Source organism: Carassius gibelio, chromosome A19 (genome assembly GCF_023724105.1).
Source record: "Carassius gibelio isolate Cgi1373 ecotype wild population from Czech Republic chromosome A19, carGib1.2-hapl.c, whole genome shotgun sequence".
In the NCBI taxonomy this organism is placed as follows: domain Eukaryota; kingdom Metazoa; phylum Chordata; class Actinopteri; order Cypriniformes; family Cyprinidae; genus Carassius; species Carassius gibelio.
Window position 1 is genome coordinate 6,235,412 of NC_068389.1, and position 16,328 is coordinate 6,251,739.

At 37.3% G+C, this 16,328-nt stretch overlaps 1 protein-coding gene across 1 annotated transcript; it reads right to left on the reverse strand.

The window, feature by feature from the left end:
• Nucleotides 1-1,498: 1,498 nt before the first annotated feature.
• LOC127935637 (delta-type opioid receptor-like) lies at nt 1,499-14,555 on the reverse strand. The gene is made up of 3 exons (XM_052533713.1): nt 14,066-14,555; nt 3,175-3,530; nt 1,499-3,046 (listed from the first exon to the last, which is right to left on the reverse strand). The coding sequence occupies exons 1-3, from the start codon at nt 14,302-14,304 to the stop codon at nt 2,517-2,519; spliced, it is 1,125 nt and encodes a 374-aa protein (XP_052389673.1). The 5' UTR covers nt 14,305-14,555; the 3' UTR covers nt 1,499-2,516.
• Between the last annotated feature and the right edge of the window lie 1,773 nt (nt 14,556-16,328).

Genomic DNA, 16,328 nt, shown 5'->3' on the forward strand with positions numbered 1-16,328 from the left:
CATATCCAGAGGCAAGGCATCAAAGACGCTTACTCTTGAGCTGAGAGTCATATAGTGGGTCTGTACTAATTTTGGTTAAGCTCAAAATCACTCCAGTTAATTCACTCAAAGATGTACTGCAATTAAAATTCACCAAGCATATAGGAGGAATCGATTAACCTCTTGAATGGCCAAACTATCTCTGGAGATTTTCAATGGAGTTTAACAGAATGTAATTGAACCACAATGAAAGATCCCAACATATAATGTGTTCCTATCTATGGACATTCTTCATTTGCTACACTTCTGACTTGACTATAAAATACAGTGACATAAAAACACTTGCTGTTTTGGCAGAAATATAACACTGATCAAATTGTTAATTGCATTCATTACAGAAAAAAATTAAGACTTTCAGAAATTATTTTAGGGTCCAAAGGTTGCAATGTCACATTCAACCAATACTCAAAAAGTCAGTATAATATTTATCTTAATATATATAAGGAATGCCAGATGAAAAAACTTCTCGTGAATTTTGACCCTGCTTCTAGAAATGATCAATATGTCATGTTAAAGTAGAGCCCAGCCAATTTAAAGCAGGTTGATAATTTATTCTAACACTTTAAATGGTTACTTTGTGTTTTTTTTTTTTTGTTTGTTTTTTAGTTGGGTTTAGATTCCGCTTTAAAGGGTTAGTCCACCCAATAATAAAAATTATGTAATTAAATAACTCACCCTCATGTCGTTCCAAATCCATGAGACACAGTTTAAGATATTTTAGATTTAGTCCGGGAGCTCTCAGTCCCTCCATTGAAGCTGTGTGTACGGTTTACTGTCCATGTCCAGAAAGGTAAGAAAAACATCTTCAGAGTAGTCCATGTGACATCAGAGGGTCAGTTAGAATTTTTTGAAGCATCGAAAATACATTTTGGTCCAAAAATAGCAAAAACTATGACTTTATTCAGCATTGTCTTCTCTTCCGTGTCTGTTGTGAGAGAGAGTTCAAAACAAAGCAGTTTGAGATATCCGGTTCGTGAACAAATCATTCGATGTAACCTGCAATATCCACCCTATCTTTCGGAAATTTCGATTCAATAAACCGGTTGAAGAAAACGTTTCACCGGTTCTTTTGCGCTCAATGTAATGCAAGCCTTCGGTTTTGGTGAACTGGTTGAAAAAGATCCGGTTACATTGAATGATTTGTTCACGAACCGGATATCACAAAATGCTTTGTTTTGAACTCTCTCTCACAACAGACACAGAAGAGAAGACAATGCTGAATAAAGTCGTAGTTTTTGCTATTTTTGGACCAAAATGTATTTTCAATGCTTCAAAATATTCTAACTGACCCTCTGATGTCACATGGACTACTTTGAAGATGTTTTTCTTACCTTTCTGGACATGGACAGTAGACCGTACACACAGCTTCAATGGAGGGACTGAGAGCTCCCGGACTAAATCTAAAATATCTTAAACTGTGTTCCGAAGATGAAATGAGGTCTTACTGGTTTGAAACGACATGAGAGTGAGTTATTAATGACATAATTTAGATTATTGGGTGAACTAACCCTTTAAGTAAACCTTATTGGGAAGGTCCTGAAGTGGTGGTTTCCAGACATCTGTCATGTACAACTCATCACTGTAATTGAACAAGGAATGCAACATTAGAATAAGTTTGTTCATGAACTACAGTGATGGAGTAAGTTGGGGAGGAGGCCACAGATGATGCAGAGTTTGGTATCGTGAGCTGGTCTTCAGCAGTAATGGATAGTAATCCATCAATATTGTTTCCATTATTTATTTTTCCACATTGCTAGGATCAGGTTCAAACCATATATTCTCTGGTCTTTATGTCATAACATACCACCTTTCTCCAGTTTTCTCCAGTCTTACAGCAGTCCATTCTGGTACAAGACATATTTCCCCATCATTCCCCAAGAGTTTCCATCACTAGGGTATGACATTTGAGGGGAGATTTTACATGACTTTCCCATGTTTGTTTTAGTTTTTTTCTATTTCCCCAAGGCTTGTCCGCTACACAGAGCGATTTATTAAATATATAATCAACTGATGAAAATAATTTTCATTTTTGAGCCTTTCCTCCAAATGGAACCCATCTTCATCTTCACTAATGGTCCTTCATTCAGAATTGGGTTATATCCTCAGAACCGGTAATATTACAGACCCTGAAAACCAGCAGACCTTGATAATTTACCCTGTTTTGGATATTGGGCTCAGAAGGGGCTCATCATTGGGTTAGCATTTCTTCCAAAAGAATACTAGGGCCATTCCACAATAATAAGTAATAAATGGTGCAGGAGAGGAGCTGCTTAACTCAGTTTCTCTGGTTACCTTCTGAATATGCAAAACTTGAGATAGTATTGAGTACTGTGGAGCTATGTGCTTTCCAAGATGTAGGAAGTGTCTCTTCCATTCTGTACCTAGAATTCAGTAGTGGAGATTTGAGTTACCTCGGATTGCAGGTCCTGCTGAATTCTTCTAGACTGGGACCCCCCTGGGATCTTCTCCAGGCCTAGTCATACTGGCTTCTTTCCTGTCTCTGAAGATGCACAAACTGACACTGGCTCCCTTGTAGCATTCCTGGCTCGGTTAAGACTATTCTGATCAGCTCTGGTTCGGAAAGGTTGGCAGAAGTCTCTGAAGCATCTCTTGAAATTCTCATCCAAGAAAGCGTAGAGGACAGGATTAAGGCTGCTGTTGGTATAGCCAAGTGCAATACACAGGTGCCAGCTGGCAATCACAAAGGGGTTCTTTTGGCTGATGTCTACAAGTGTTTTGACAATGATGAAGATGTGAATGGGTGTCCAGCAGATAATGAAGGCAGCCACCACTACCAAGACCATTCGAGTGATTCTACGCATGTTTCTGTCCTTCTCCTTTGAGCCTGAGAAAATACGGACACTTCTCAAACGTAGGATCATCAGACCATAGCAGACTGTGATCACTAGCACTGGTACCACAAATGCAAAGATAAACACACAGATTTTTGTCACCGTGTCCCAGTACCAGTCTGGTTCAGGGAACTTCAACATGCAGACGATTGCACCTGTAATGAAATAAATTTTAATTTGATTTTGAAGAAGGCTAACCTTTAATTGTTTGGTTATATAAAGACACATTTTCCAACAAATATAATTTGCTTTCTAAAAATATTGCTTTTAAATACATATTCACCTTGGTTTGTCACTTTGGTAACTGCCATGATCATGACTGGTACTCCAACAGCAGAAGAGAGAATCCAGATGCACACATTGATGATTTTGGCCTTTATGGGGGTACGAAACTCTAGTGCTCTCACAGGGTGGCACACGGCAATGTAACGGTCCACACTCATCATAGTGAGGGTGAAGATGCTGGTAAACATGTTATAGTAGTCAATGGCTATAACAATTTTACAAAGAAGTTCACCAAAGGGCCAGGTGTTCATTAGATACTTGGCACTCTGGAAAGGAAGTGTACTAGTGGCCAGAGCATCCGCCAGTGCCAAATTGAAGATGTAGATGTTCGTGGCAGTTTTCAGCTTTGTGTATCTGCAGACAGAGAAACAACAGAGGAGTTTGTGAGGACACATGTTATACTTGTTGCCTATTTGTTTTATAGAATTGACATGGCACAGTGGCTCAGTGGGTACTGGCACTCACAGCAAGAAAGTCCTGTTTCTTCAGCTTATTGGCATTTGCACACATAGTTCATGTTTTCAATATCTTAGAGTCTCTACTAACAAGTTAATGAGATTAATCTGGTCTGTTTGATTAGGAAGAGTTCAAAAAAGTGTACTGCTTGTGTGTCTTCAACAACAGGGTAAGAAAGTACTGGGCTATTCTGTGTGGGCTGATGGACCAAGGACATGTGCTAACCAGCTCTTTGGAGTACTGCAGGATCTGATGTCTATCCTTTTACTGGATAAAGTGATCCAGTTTCAGAAGATATTTGGTTCCATGTCCAAACAAGAAGTGTCTGAGAACCCTTATGGACTTTGGTCCAACTGTTCTCGCATTGCACACTGCAGGAAATGTAGGTTGGTGACTGAATGAACAGCACCTTCGTCCAAAGGTAATTTCAATTATGGTGAAAATATCAGTAATTGGATGAGTCCAAGTGTTAGTAAATCACTTTGTGTGATCCATTTTAATACCCTTCTCCAATAAATTTTGCGTCTGAAGGGTAACTCCTACAAATGCATTTTCAATAAGGTCAGGCACAAAAATACTGTGTCCACTCCTTTCCAGCGCTAATTCTTCACTGCTTGACTTTAGTAAATCCTGAAAGAGTGTTTGAGCTGGAGCAAGTTGTTAGTAAATGTGGCACTTAATTTTATGCAGTTAGTGAAAACATCTCAGGTTATGCATGTAACCATGGTTCCTTGAAAAGGGAAAGACACACTACATCCTCTAGCAGTTGCTATGGCAGCCTATGACATCACTTCCGGTGCACCCACGGTATAAAAGGGTGCCGATAGAACACGGTTGTTTCTTTGTCTGAAGCTTGTGTCCAAGGCATGACAAGAAAAGAGGATGCAGTGTCTCATTCCCTTCTCATGGAGCCATTGTTACATGTATAACCTGAGACGTTCCCTTCAGAGGGAACCAAGCTGTGTGCCCTGTGGGAAAACCCACACTGGGCGTTGGGTGGAAGTAGTTCAGTGGCCCATGTAGGTTGTCTATAAATCGGAAGGTTGGTGGTTCAATCCCCGGCTCCACCTGACCAAGTGTCGAGGTGTCCTTGAGCAAGACATCTAACCCCACCTGCTCCCAATGAGCTGGATGGCACCTTGCATGGCTGACACCACCGTCATTGGTGTATGAATGAGTGAGTGAATGGGTGAATGTGAGGCAACTTGTAAAGTGCTTTGGATGGCAATGGGGTCTGTTGTAAGTGCTATATAAATGCAGTCCATTTACTGCTATGCTGAGGGGAGTGCATGCCAAGCACCAAGGTGAGCACTAAGTACCAACTTTACAGAGCCATGGGAGTTGCCCCTTAGGACACGCTGTTAGTGACGATATTCCATTTGGTTAAAAGCCTGAGCTACATGCCCAAAATAACTTACCTGTTACAGGCAGCTACTGCTCTGTGTTGTATACTCAGAAGTCTTGTCAAACTGAAAAAAAAAAAAACTACGATGCCACATTCAGACAAAACATAGTAAATATGCGTCCAAGCCTATAGAGTTTTTTGGAACAAACTTAAAATGGATGGAGAAAAGACCTCAGATTTTAAGCAGTTAAATATGAATTCACTTTCAGATAAAACAGCTGAAAGAAGAATAAATGAATTGGCAGATGATATAACTCAGAAGTTGGTTAAAAACATTCAGGAGAGTCCCTTTTATGCCCTACAGTTGGATGAATCTACCGATAAAGCAAACCTTTCCAATGTACTTCTCTTTGTAAATTTGATGTTTGAATGCATTTATTTTTTCATATGGAATAGATTGGTCTAAATGTTTGGGTCTGAGCACAGACAGAGTAAGAACCATAGTGGGGAATCGGAACAGAGTCATTGTGTGAGTGTAACCTGTTGTTACTGTTCCACTCATGAGCTCCATCCACTGTAGTTTACATCTGGAAGCACTAGCTACCAGGAAGATACCTCCAGATCTCAGATTTGTCTTAGGTGAGGCTGTTACAATAGTCAATTTCATATAGACTAGGTCCCTTCAGTCACTTTTGTTTCAAATTCTGTGTAAAGAAATGGGAAGTGACCATGTTCAGTTTCTTTTACAGACTGAGGTACAGTGGCTTTCACCAGGCAGGGTGCTTACTTGTCTATGTATGTGTGGGGAAAATGTATTTTTTCAAGCCTTGTCAATCTCCACATGGAGATCTGGTATGGAAGGCTCACTAAAGCTGAAGGGCAATGGCCAGAGAGGTAATGCTCTTCAAGATGGCTCCAAGAAGGTTCCTTCCTGACCTGCTTCCATGGCAAGTCAAGCCTCGCCATGGCACATTCTATCACCTCCAACAGCTCAACGTATACAGGGCAGAAGGACTGAGAGGACTCAGTCTCAACTTCTTCATCCTCATCATTCATCCTCTTGTTCGAAGCTAGCAGACCATTGGCCAGTTGATCAGAGGGTGTGAGGGAGATTGCATCCTCATCCAGCAGCTCACTCTCATCTCTTTTTTTTAGTTCATCAGCTATGCATTTCATCAGCTAGGTCCACCTGAGAACCCCATGAACTCATTTTCCTTCATGCCTCAGTAGTGGCATGTCCTGAGCCACTGGGAACTGATGGCTGTCTTCCTCTCCTCGAGAAGAGAGACAAACGAAAGTAAAGCTTTTTCATAGAAAAAAGTATACAATGAATGCAGATTGCCCCTCGAAGGACATTGTGTGCATGCTCTTCATCCAAACACAAGAAGCAAAGATCATGTGTCATCAGGTGTCAGAAACACACTTTTTGAAATGTCTTGCTAGTGCTCGCCATTTTGAGAAAAAAAGAACAGCGTTCTTAGCAGAATGCACACTTCAAACTAAACAATCCTTGAAGTTGATGATGTGTTTTATCAGTGACCTTTAATACTATTGTCACAGTGACCTCATAGGCTGTCGCCTATTTTTATTGATGTGTTTATTGATATTATTGATTTTATTGATTTGCTTCTGACAATGGTCACAGTGAAGCCATCCCCATAGCTTCCGCTAGAGGACACAGTCCAAGTTCCAATATATTTATTCAAGGTAGCCAAATAAACTGCTCTTAATAAAGTACATTTATTAGAATCCTTTGCTAAGAGCATAGCTGTAAATATAAACTGTTCATTCTTTTTGTATCACTTTCAAATCTTTCACAGCACACAATCACCATTTGCGTATTGTGTATATCAGGTAATAAAATGAATAAACTAGGGTGACCTAATGTGCCATTTTTCCAGGATGCATCCTGGCCAGTATTTCTACATTTCTTAAAGTATCCAGGTTTTGGCTTTGTTTCCCTGTTTTCATACTTACTGAAGATAATGATCGGAAAGTATAAGTGACCAATAACATGTACATAATTGACCAATCTTGGCACGCGAGACAGACAACAGCCAGAGCAATGCAAATACGTGTACATATTAGGTGTGTTTGACATAAAGCGGCGCTGCGATTAAAGAACGGTGTATGACATTTGAAAGAAGCCATCTGCTCTCTATAGCTCTCACTGTACTTTGATGTAATACAACGATTGGACTGCGCAGCAAAAACAAAGCCAAAACCTGGATATTTTAGGCAATACAGATCCTGGCCAGGACGTCTCCAGGAAAAAGGCAATGTATGATCACCCTAAATAAACACAATTTAAAAAAATCACACAATGTAAAAGAAAATATTTAGGTATATATTGAAACTCCATTTATAGTATACAATATACACGTGACTTAATCTAGCCTAGTGCAAGTTAATGAGGTGTAACATTTTACAATTCTTGACACAAACACAGCTGGTATTTTATATTAGTTATGGAAGTGCAGAGATCATATCTTGCCGATAATATGCTGAATTGTGGAACAGACCACAGGTTGTGGGTGGAGGTGATTTTGTGAAATGCTGGAACAATATAATTTCCCAAAAGAGAGGAGGATTATTATCACAGACTAAATTAATGATAAATACATTGATGTCATCCAAAAGGCAGACAGTTTGATCTCAATTTTTCCCAGGTAATTGGCAGTTATGTAAATGTCTATGAATAACATTTAGTCCATGGAAACACCTCAAAAAAAAAAAAAAAACCATCTCATCTCATGCCTTTTCCCAGAGCAATTGTCCAGAACAACTGGCAGTGCAATATATGCTCTTGCATTCTTCACTTTTTATCTTCATCGAAATCTATCAAGACAACCCTGCTCATTGCTCAGTCAGATCTAAAGCATTTGCAGTATTGAGGGTGGAAGGAAAATAACATATATGAGAAAATGGTATGATCTGGCTTTGGATGAAAAATAAAAATACTACTTAATTTGTGTTTATCCTTTATAGTATGTTTATTATATATATATATATATATATATATATATATATATATATATATATATATATATATATATATATATATATATATATTATGTGTGTGTGTGTGTGTGTGTGTGTGTGTGTAGAAATAAGCTTCTAAAATTAAAAAAATGACAAAAACTGTGAATGTCAAAGTTCAACTCAAAAGCATGATTGTTTACAGAGCCCAGTGTGAAAATGTAATGCCAGTGTCTGATATGTTCTAATTACATGCATTGATCCATGTTACAACTATATTTACTACATTTCCTTGTAGTGAGATAGAATGTAATTAAACTATTTTTAATATTTATTATTTACAAAATAAAGGTCTACAAATTTAACTCGCCACTTTCAGTTTAGTTGAGTTTAAACGTGAAAGATATTATTCACAGCTTACATGACATCAGATTTTATCTTGCATGCACATGTAATATATAATATATAAATATACATATATATATTTTTTTATGTGCTCGAGTCTATTGTTTGTTGTCTTGTTAACCATCACTTTAAATCACTAACAACAACTGAAATTGTCCTTACTCTGTGACAAGCCAGCCATCAAGCATGTTAAGCCGATGTAAAGAAAGCATTCATCTCTACATGCCTCAAATATTAATAAAATAATAATAATAATACATTTATCAAACACGTTTAATCTGTGGCACCTAAAAAAATAATTTGGCACATAAGTTTCTTTCTTACAGGAGCCAATGGCCCCTTAAACGTACAGCATGGAATTTTTGGCCACCAGGGGTCACTCAATCAAAATAATAACATAAGACGTACTTTGATGACTTCGGGAAAGAGCGTAAGGCTCATGGGAGTTGTTGTTCATTAGAACACGTGCTCTGTCGCTCCCTATCATTCCTCACTCATTCTAACTTAGTATTTTGACAATCACGTCTTTTCGAACGGAGAGATATATGAATTATGAGACCCCTATCAAATCAATATTCCATCTAGCTAGTAGTAATATATGTTAAAAAACACGGCCGCCTTTCGTTAATAATTATAATTACGTTATACTATGATATCTAACAAGTTAGAGAACTGCATTTGAAGCTACTTTATTCAGCTAGATATAGAACAAATGTAGATTTACATGAGAGCTAGTGCGTCTGCGTTTTACACAAGACATCATCGTTTCACAAAATATACGGATAGATAAAGTTAGCTGAATGGATGCGTACCTTTTTATCAGAATGCAAGCGAGTTCGGCATCTCTCTGTAGTTTCAGCTTGTCACGAAGCTCTCTCTATCTTGGAAATGCAACTCCAATATCATAATCATGATCCATAACTAAGTTATTGATTGAGGTTTAAATACGAATATAAACAATATAAATATAAATATAATAGTCTCGATCAAGGCTAGCTACTACTTTTTCTTCTTCGTCTCGTCTTTGTTTCTGTTCACCTTTGTATTTGGCGGTTCCGCAGGAAGTTAGATAAACTATAGGGGTCAAAGTTTATATGACGTCATAGACGGGCGACAAAACGGAAATAAAGAAACGTGCCGTGTCTTCTAATTAAACTATAATTTTCTCCGGATTTGAAATTTGTGGAAACTGTCGGGATGATGTAAGTACACAACTAAAAAATATATATAACATAGATATAGTGATTTCTGCTATTTTTAAAGCAGAAAAATTACATATTGCGCCTTTAATCGATTTTGGGTTTTTTTTTTTTTTTTTTTTTTGGAGCCCTGCTTTTTATAGAAATTCCCCTGAAATGTGCAAGAAGTGTTGTAATATAATTTTGTAGAAATGTTACCACAGGCACATGAGTCTTTGAGGGTTGGAACAATATGAGGGATATTAAATAATAATGGATGAATTATTCATTAAAATAATAATAATAACAATTACCCATTGGGCTTCCTGCAAAAACAATAAACAATTATAAATGTGTCTCCTCTTCTTAGAACATGTTGTTTAAATGCATACGTTGTGGATGAAGATGAAGTATATTTGCCTGTGCTGTGTACTGTACGTAAAGGACACCACCATATGGCAGAACAACAAAACAAGCCAATTACAGACGTACATAAACTGAACACCAATTACAGTCAAGACCCTTTTCATCACAAAGTTTCTTCTCTGCCTCTTCCACCTTTAACATGTGTTGCTGTATATGTACCAGACAGCCTCACTTGCTGTTGTTGTTCTAAGTATTTTACCAGCACTACAGGCTTTCTAGTCCAGCCTTAATAATCAGACCTCAACTGCAGAGCTCTCAGTGACGGGTGATGTAAAGCCCCTAAGACAGACTACTTACAAGAGCCTTGAGCTTCAACTCTATTGTGTGATTTGCCATGATGTAGTGCTAATGCCCACCATCTTCTGATGTCCACCTGCACAAGGGTATAACCTGGCGTGGCAGCGCGGCGCTCACTGGGTCCAAGTTACACTGGTCTAGTGTATTTTTATTTTGCCCTCATTCCAAAATGAGAATATTTTTCTTTTTCACTTTCGTTTCTTCCTCAATCTATAATTTCCTGTGTTGAGCTTTGCTCATAAAATAATGCTTAGAAGATTGGATTTTTGCTGCCGCAATTTCAGCTCATTTTGTCCGATCCAAGCTGCTGGTGACTACCGTATTTTCCGCACTATAAGGCGCACTTAAAAGCCTCTATATGGATCAAGACGCTCAAGGCGTCTTTATCTGACGGTTTTGTTCACCCTCCCTTTAGCACAGCTCCATCTAGTGGATGCATAACACAAACCCAGTCGAATGTATAAATTACTTATTACATCACCAATACAAACCAACCTGATTTATAATATTATAGCCTAAATATTATGGTATCTAATCGATTAGATTCATTGAAATAAATAAATAATTCTACTCCCAATAATTAAAACACCCGATGCTGTCGGGAAATGAACAGTTTTGTGAAATTCGGCTCCATGTAGTAACAGCACAATGAAGTTTTGAATGTAAAGCCTGTGTTATACTTTCCACATGAGCAATCCGGACGCTTACACGGCCAGCGCGGACACATAGGCTACTTCTTCCATTTATAATTCTGAAAGTGTACGCTAATGGTCCGCTCTGCAACAAACATGTGAACAAACAATTTCCCAGAATTATTGCACATCGCTCTCTTTATATTCTTTTATTGACAGATTGCACAGGTTCAACTGGCAATGGGCTTCTTCACACTGCCTGAACATGTGCAATTGTGCTTTTGAAGCCTACCTATCGGTCCATAGCGGACTCGCGGATGCAAGAGAGTATAAGAGGCTTTAAGATGCAGTCTGTAAGACACGCACGTGAGCATGACTTGACGCGCGACATGGAAGAAAATGTGCATTCACAAATGTAGCCTTAGTTGATCCAAATATGGAAAGCACTTTTGAATTTAATAATATGAGGTTCTCTCCAGAGATGTTTTGCCACATTACTTCAATTAAGGATGATTGCTGCGTAGTATATGGTGTTTCCATTTGCCTGAACTTCTTCAAGTGAGTTGCGGGGCAAACCGAAAATCTTCCTTCACTAATGACTGTGACTATTCTTTTTTGTATGTGTTCATTCGCTGGCATTGTCCACATTTCTTTTTTCTCCCTTAAAAACAAATTTGTAATTTCTGATGCTCAGCTTTTATGTGTTTGTAATGTAATGTGAGTAAGTCTGCTTATATTTCTTTAGTAGCCTATTTTTTTATTATTATTAGGCTAATGTACAAAATAAAATTAACAGAAAGAGGAATTTACAGAATTGGAATAAAAAAAAAAAATCACTGTAGTTCCACAAAATAAAAATTCCACCGGTGTAATAGAACAGAATGATAAAGAACAGATGCACTTATGATTCTGTTTCCACTCTGGGGTAAGCATTTAGGAAAATACAGTCTTTTTAGACAAAAGTAAGTATATAAATAAATATTATTATGTAAATTAAATAAATACACACTACTTGAAAAACTTTAAAAAATCATTAGACTATTTGAAATAAGCCTCTTCTTCACACAGAGGCTGCATTTATTTGATAAAAAATACAGTAAAAAATATTATCAATAAAAAAAAAATAACAATATCACATTAAAGATTTATATAAACATTATTACCGTTTAAAAGAGCCTTTTTTCTGTTTCAATATATTTTAAAATGTAATTTATTCTGTGATGCAAAGTTGAATTTTCAGAAATCCTTCAGAAATTAATCAGCTTTGCATCACAAGGAATAAATTACATTTCAAAATATATTTAAAAAAACAAAAAAATATTTTTTTATTGTAATAGTTCTTTTAAACTGTACATTGCACATTTAAATACATTTTAATTCATTTTTCTTTTTACATTCAATACAATTCTGCTTTATTTATTGATTATTTCATTTAATTGTAAATTTATTATAGTTTTTAACAATAATTTGTTTTTGCTAGGAAAATACAATTTGACCAAAAAACATGGTTTTCAAGGTCTTAATACTGTATCTTTAATCTTCATATGAACAATTCAGATGTATTTCACAGAGTTAATCTTGATAAAATACAAGTCTTAATAATGGTTGTTTATGTTTTCCCTGCACTCTTACTACATTTTCTAATTATTCAAAGTGAAAGCACCTCATATTAAAGCTAAGCTCGACTCTATACTCTGAGGCAGAGAAGAATTAGCGCTCAATTAGTATGTTGATTAAAACTGTCTGTGTAGAAGCACCTCAGTATCAGGAGACTAGAACAATTTCTGTCATAGTGACGACCCACAGCTGCGGCGGCTCCTTTTTACACAACGTCATTTTCCAGACATCCGTGCGACTTGAAGACTCTCGCTGTGGCTGTCAGCTTCAAGCTTATGAATTAAAATGATATTCCACTTTGCACAAAAAAAAAACTGCCTTTTGTAATAGAATGAAAGGTGTTTGATAGATCTTTAGTTTAAAGGTTTGAGGTTAGAAATTTAATTTAAGCACCTCCTCTTTGCCTCCACTCACAGAGAGATATTTTTTCACATCTGAATGCCACACGCTGGAATGAAATGGATTAGGGTGCACACATTTATGAGCTTTGCTGTCTCTTGAGATGGTCATGATTATGTCCCAAATTCTATTTCCATCAGATGGTCCTTAAATGAGGTCATTTCCTGCCCTAGATGGTTTCATCAGGACCACAGAAGTGAGAATCTCCTCTCTCAAGACTTGATATTTGACAAATAAAAAGACCTCTATTACAGTCACTCATCAGCAACCCAATTAACATGAGGGGAGGAGCACATCTATTACAGACATGGACGGGACTACAGATCAATACATGATAGCATTTGTGTTCATCCACCCTGCTCACTGCAATCTGAAAGAAAAGACCTATGGCAATAATCTAAGGCATGAAACTTATTACAGAAGTAATGTAATGCATGACCTGCATGCTGCGGGTTCAACTACAGTATGTGCTTTTGAAAACGGCTGATTTACACATTCATTTATTACAACCAAACCAACACAGAAAGTGATAGACCAGGGGCAAGTTGTCACAGCAGTAACTATAATGTTTACAGTCAAAAGACAAAATGCATGAATGCAACAAAACAAGTCTTAAGCCGCTGGGTTATATTTTTAGCAATAGCAAAAAAACAAAAAAACAAAAAAAAAACATTGTATGGGTCAAAATTATTGATTTCTGTGGTTCAGGTTTACATTATGTTGGTATCAAACACCTACTTCAAGTTTTGTTGATTCAAAATGTCAAGTCGAGGCAGGTTGACACATGGCGTTTATGTTGTAATCATAGAGTATATTATTTCTCAGACCAAAACAGTGGCAGTCTCATAATCTTTTGCATGAATACGTTTGCATTATGTAATTGTCTTAATGTTTACATGTTAAATACTCTTATAGGATATTTAATGGCAGGTTCCTTTTTTGACAACTTACCCCATATAATGAGGCAGCATGCATTACTACTGGGTCATCGTCTTAAACTGTGTTTGATGAACTTAAGTATTTTATTTATCTTTTCTTTATTTATTTAAATTTTTTGCAAGGTAATAACTGGAAAATGGTTCAGATGACCATAAAAAAGAACCTAACAATAGACTCATAATCTAGGGTGAGATAGATTTGTTTTGTCTCGCTTACCTGACCACTCCATACATCACGAGGATGTTTCCCAAGAGTCCCACCACGCAGATAACGGAGTAAAGTGCAGTGATGGAAATGGCGATGATGATTCCCGCGGGTCTCTTTACCGGGTTAGGCTCGGTGTAGTTCCTCCCGTCAGGAACGAAACCCATCACGTCGTCAGGAAAGGTAACATTAAACGGGTTAATGGAGTAGAGGTCGGACATGTCGGCACCGGGGATGACGGACGGCTCCATCGCTTCAGTGTCGCTGCAAAGTAGCGCCTCGCGATCTGAACTTCTTGATCTCAAAGCGAGGGAGAAAAATCTAAAATTATAATATGAGCTCGGTTTGTGCAGGGAACGTCACGCAGTTAATATCTGGCGGGTGAGTGACGGTAAGAATCAAAGTTTCCCTCTGTTCAGCGGCCGTGTAACAGGTGTGAGCGAGCTCTGCTCTCTGAACGGATCTGCGTGACGCCTCAAACTTCTGCTGTCTATGTGAGGAGAGCTCCACTACGTCATCCTGCTGTTCGGATTCCCAACATACACACGACTTCTAATATAGCCTAATAAAACTCCCTGGGATTTATGTGCGATTAAATAGATATTTGGCAGCAGCAACAGAAAAAGGGAAGACCTAAATAGTGTAAACAGTAAAACATATCTTACAATATCTGCCAGTAACGCGCAGCAGTCTACAAAACAGGTGTCATTGGTGTAATTATTTTGCATAGGCTATGTGTAAATACTTAAATCCTAAAAACCTTACTAAATAGCTTATGTTATACCGTTTTCATTTTATTATTATTATTATTATTATTATTATTTTACTTAATTTGAATAGGCTATATCTCTAATTTTTAGTATAAGCATTTTTTTATGTTTCTTCTAAAATTCTTAGGTGAAATAAATGTACACAAAAATAAGACATGTTAAATATTTGTGACGTTGAAGAGATTGGTATGTATGTATAGACAGCTCAGAATCTCAATCTGAAAAAGGTTTCAGGTATGTTTGCACATAGCCTACAATGCATTTGTTTTGGTGACATAAATTTTCACAGCACAAACAAAATGAAAGTGACAAGTCACAGACAGCAAAAACAATAAAAAATAGAATAAGTATATAATGAATGAATGAATGAATGAACAAACGAACGAATGAATAAATAAATACATAAATAACACAATATACAAAGTAGACAATCCAGCTTTTCTTGTCCTAAAAATGGGACATTTGTCCTTTCTATGGGTCTGGCTTCCAGTCTCATCTGTGTCCACTCCATCCAGCTATTTTTAGCTGAACAAAACAATTTATTTTGCTGCTTGATATTGAAAGTTGGTGTCTTATATTATTTTAATGTATTATATTATGAGCACACTGGTTTGTAGAGCAAAACATTTTATCGTTTACTGAACATTGTAATTCTCCTCATTATTTACCTATGGCGGCTAATGAACCAGAAGCCTCACCCATAGGTTTACTTTCACATTGAAGAAAAAGATGGATACAGTAGATGGTATTTGTGTACAGGTGTACATACAAATGCAAGGAAATGTAAAAAGTAAAAAGGTATGTGTCTTAAATAAATAAATATATAAGTAGTTTATTTTATTAGTTTATTAGTAGTAGTTGCCAAGTTAGCTGTTCGAGTGATGGATTGCCTGAGGAAAGAAACTGTTCTTATGCTTGGTGGTTCTGGTGCTCAGTGCTCTGTAGGGCCGACCAGACAGAAACAGTTCAAGGAGGAAGTGGGCTTGGTGTGAGTGGTCCAGAATGATTTTGCCATCTCTTTTACTCACTCTGGATGAGTGCAGTTCTTGGAGAGCGATAATAATATATTTTATTTGTATAGCTTTAGCGCCTTTCCCTAGCTCAAGGACACTTCACAATGAGAGTAGCAGAAAAACATATTTTCGTACATAATGAATTATATGGGCATTGGACATTTGTACAATGAAGCATATCACAGTAGTACAAACAATCAAATACAAGCAGAGAATCAGAACAGTTTAAAAAAGGCATAATTGTGATCAGTAATATTGGTTGATTGGTTGACCTTCAGATGAGGCATTAAACCGAGGTCCTGACTCTCTGTGGTTATTAAAAATCCCATGGCACTTCTCGTAAAGAGTTGGGGTATAATCCCGGTGTCTTGGCCAAATTGCCCCCTTGTCCTTTGTCAATCATGGCCTGCTAATAATCCCCATCCACTTGATTGGCTCTATGACTCTCTCTCCTCTACACCTCCACATAATGTTCAGTGATTAATTTCTTCA

Bases quoted from the DNA above. Each gene is read 5' to 3' on its own strand.
- LOC127935637 (XM_052533713.1), bottom strand. From the start codon at position 14,304: ATGGAGCCGTCCGTCATCCCCGGTGCCGACATGTCCGACCTCTACTCC. The intron at 3,531-14,065 runs GTAAGCGAGACA...CTCTGTCTGCAG, and splicing joins GTGATGTATGGAGTGGTCAG to ATACACAAAGCTGAAAACTG. The intron at 3,047-3,174 runs GTGAATATGTAT...ATTTCATTACAG, and splicing joins TACCAAAGTGACAAACCAAG to GTGCAATCGTCTGCATGTTG.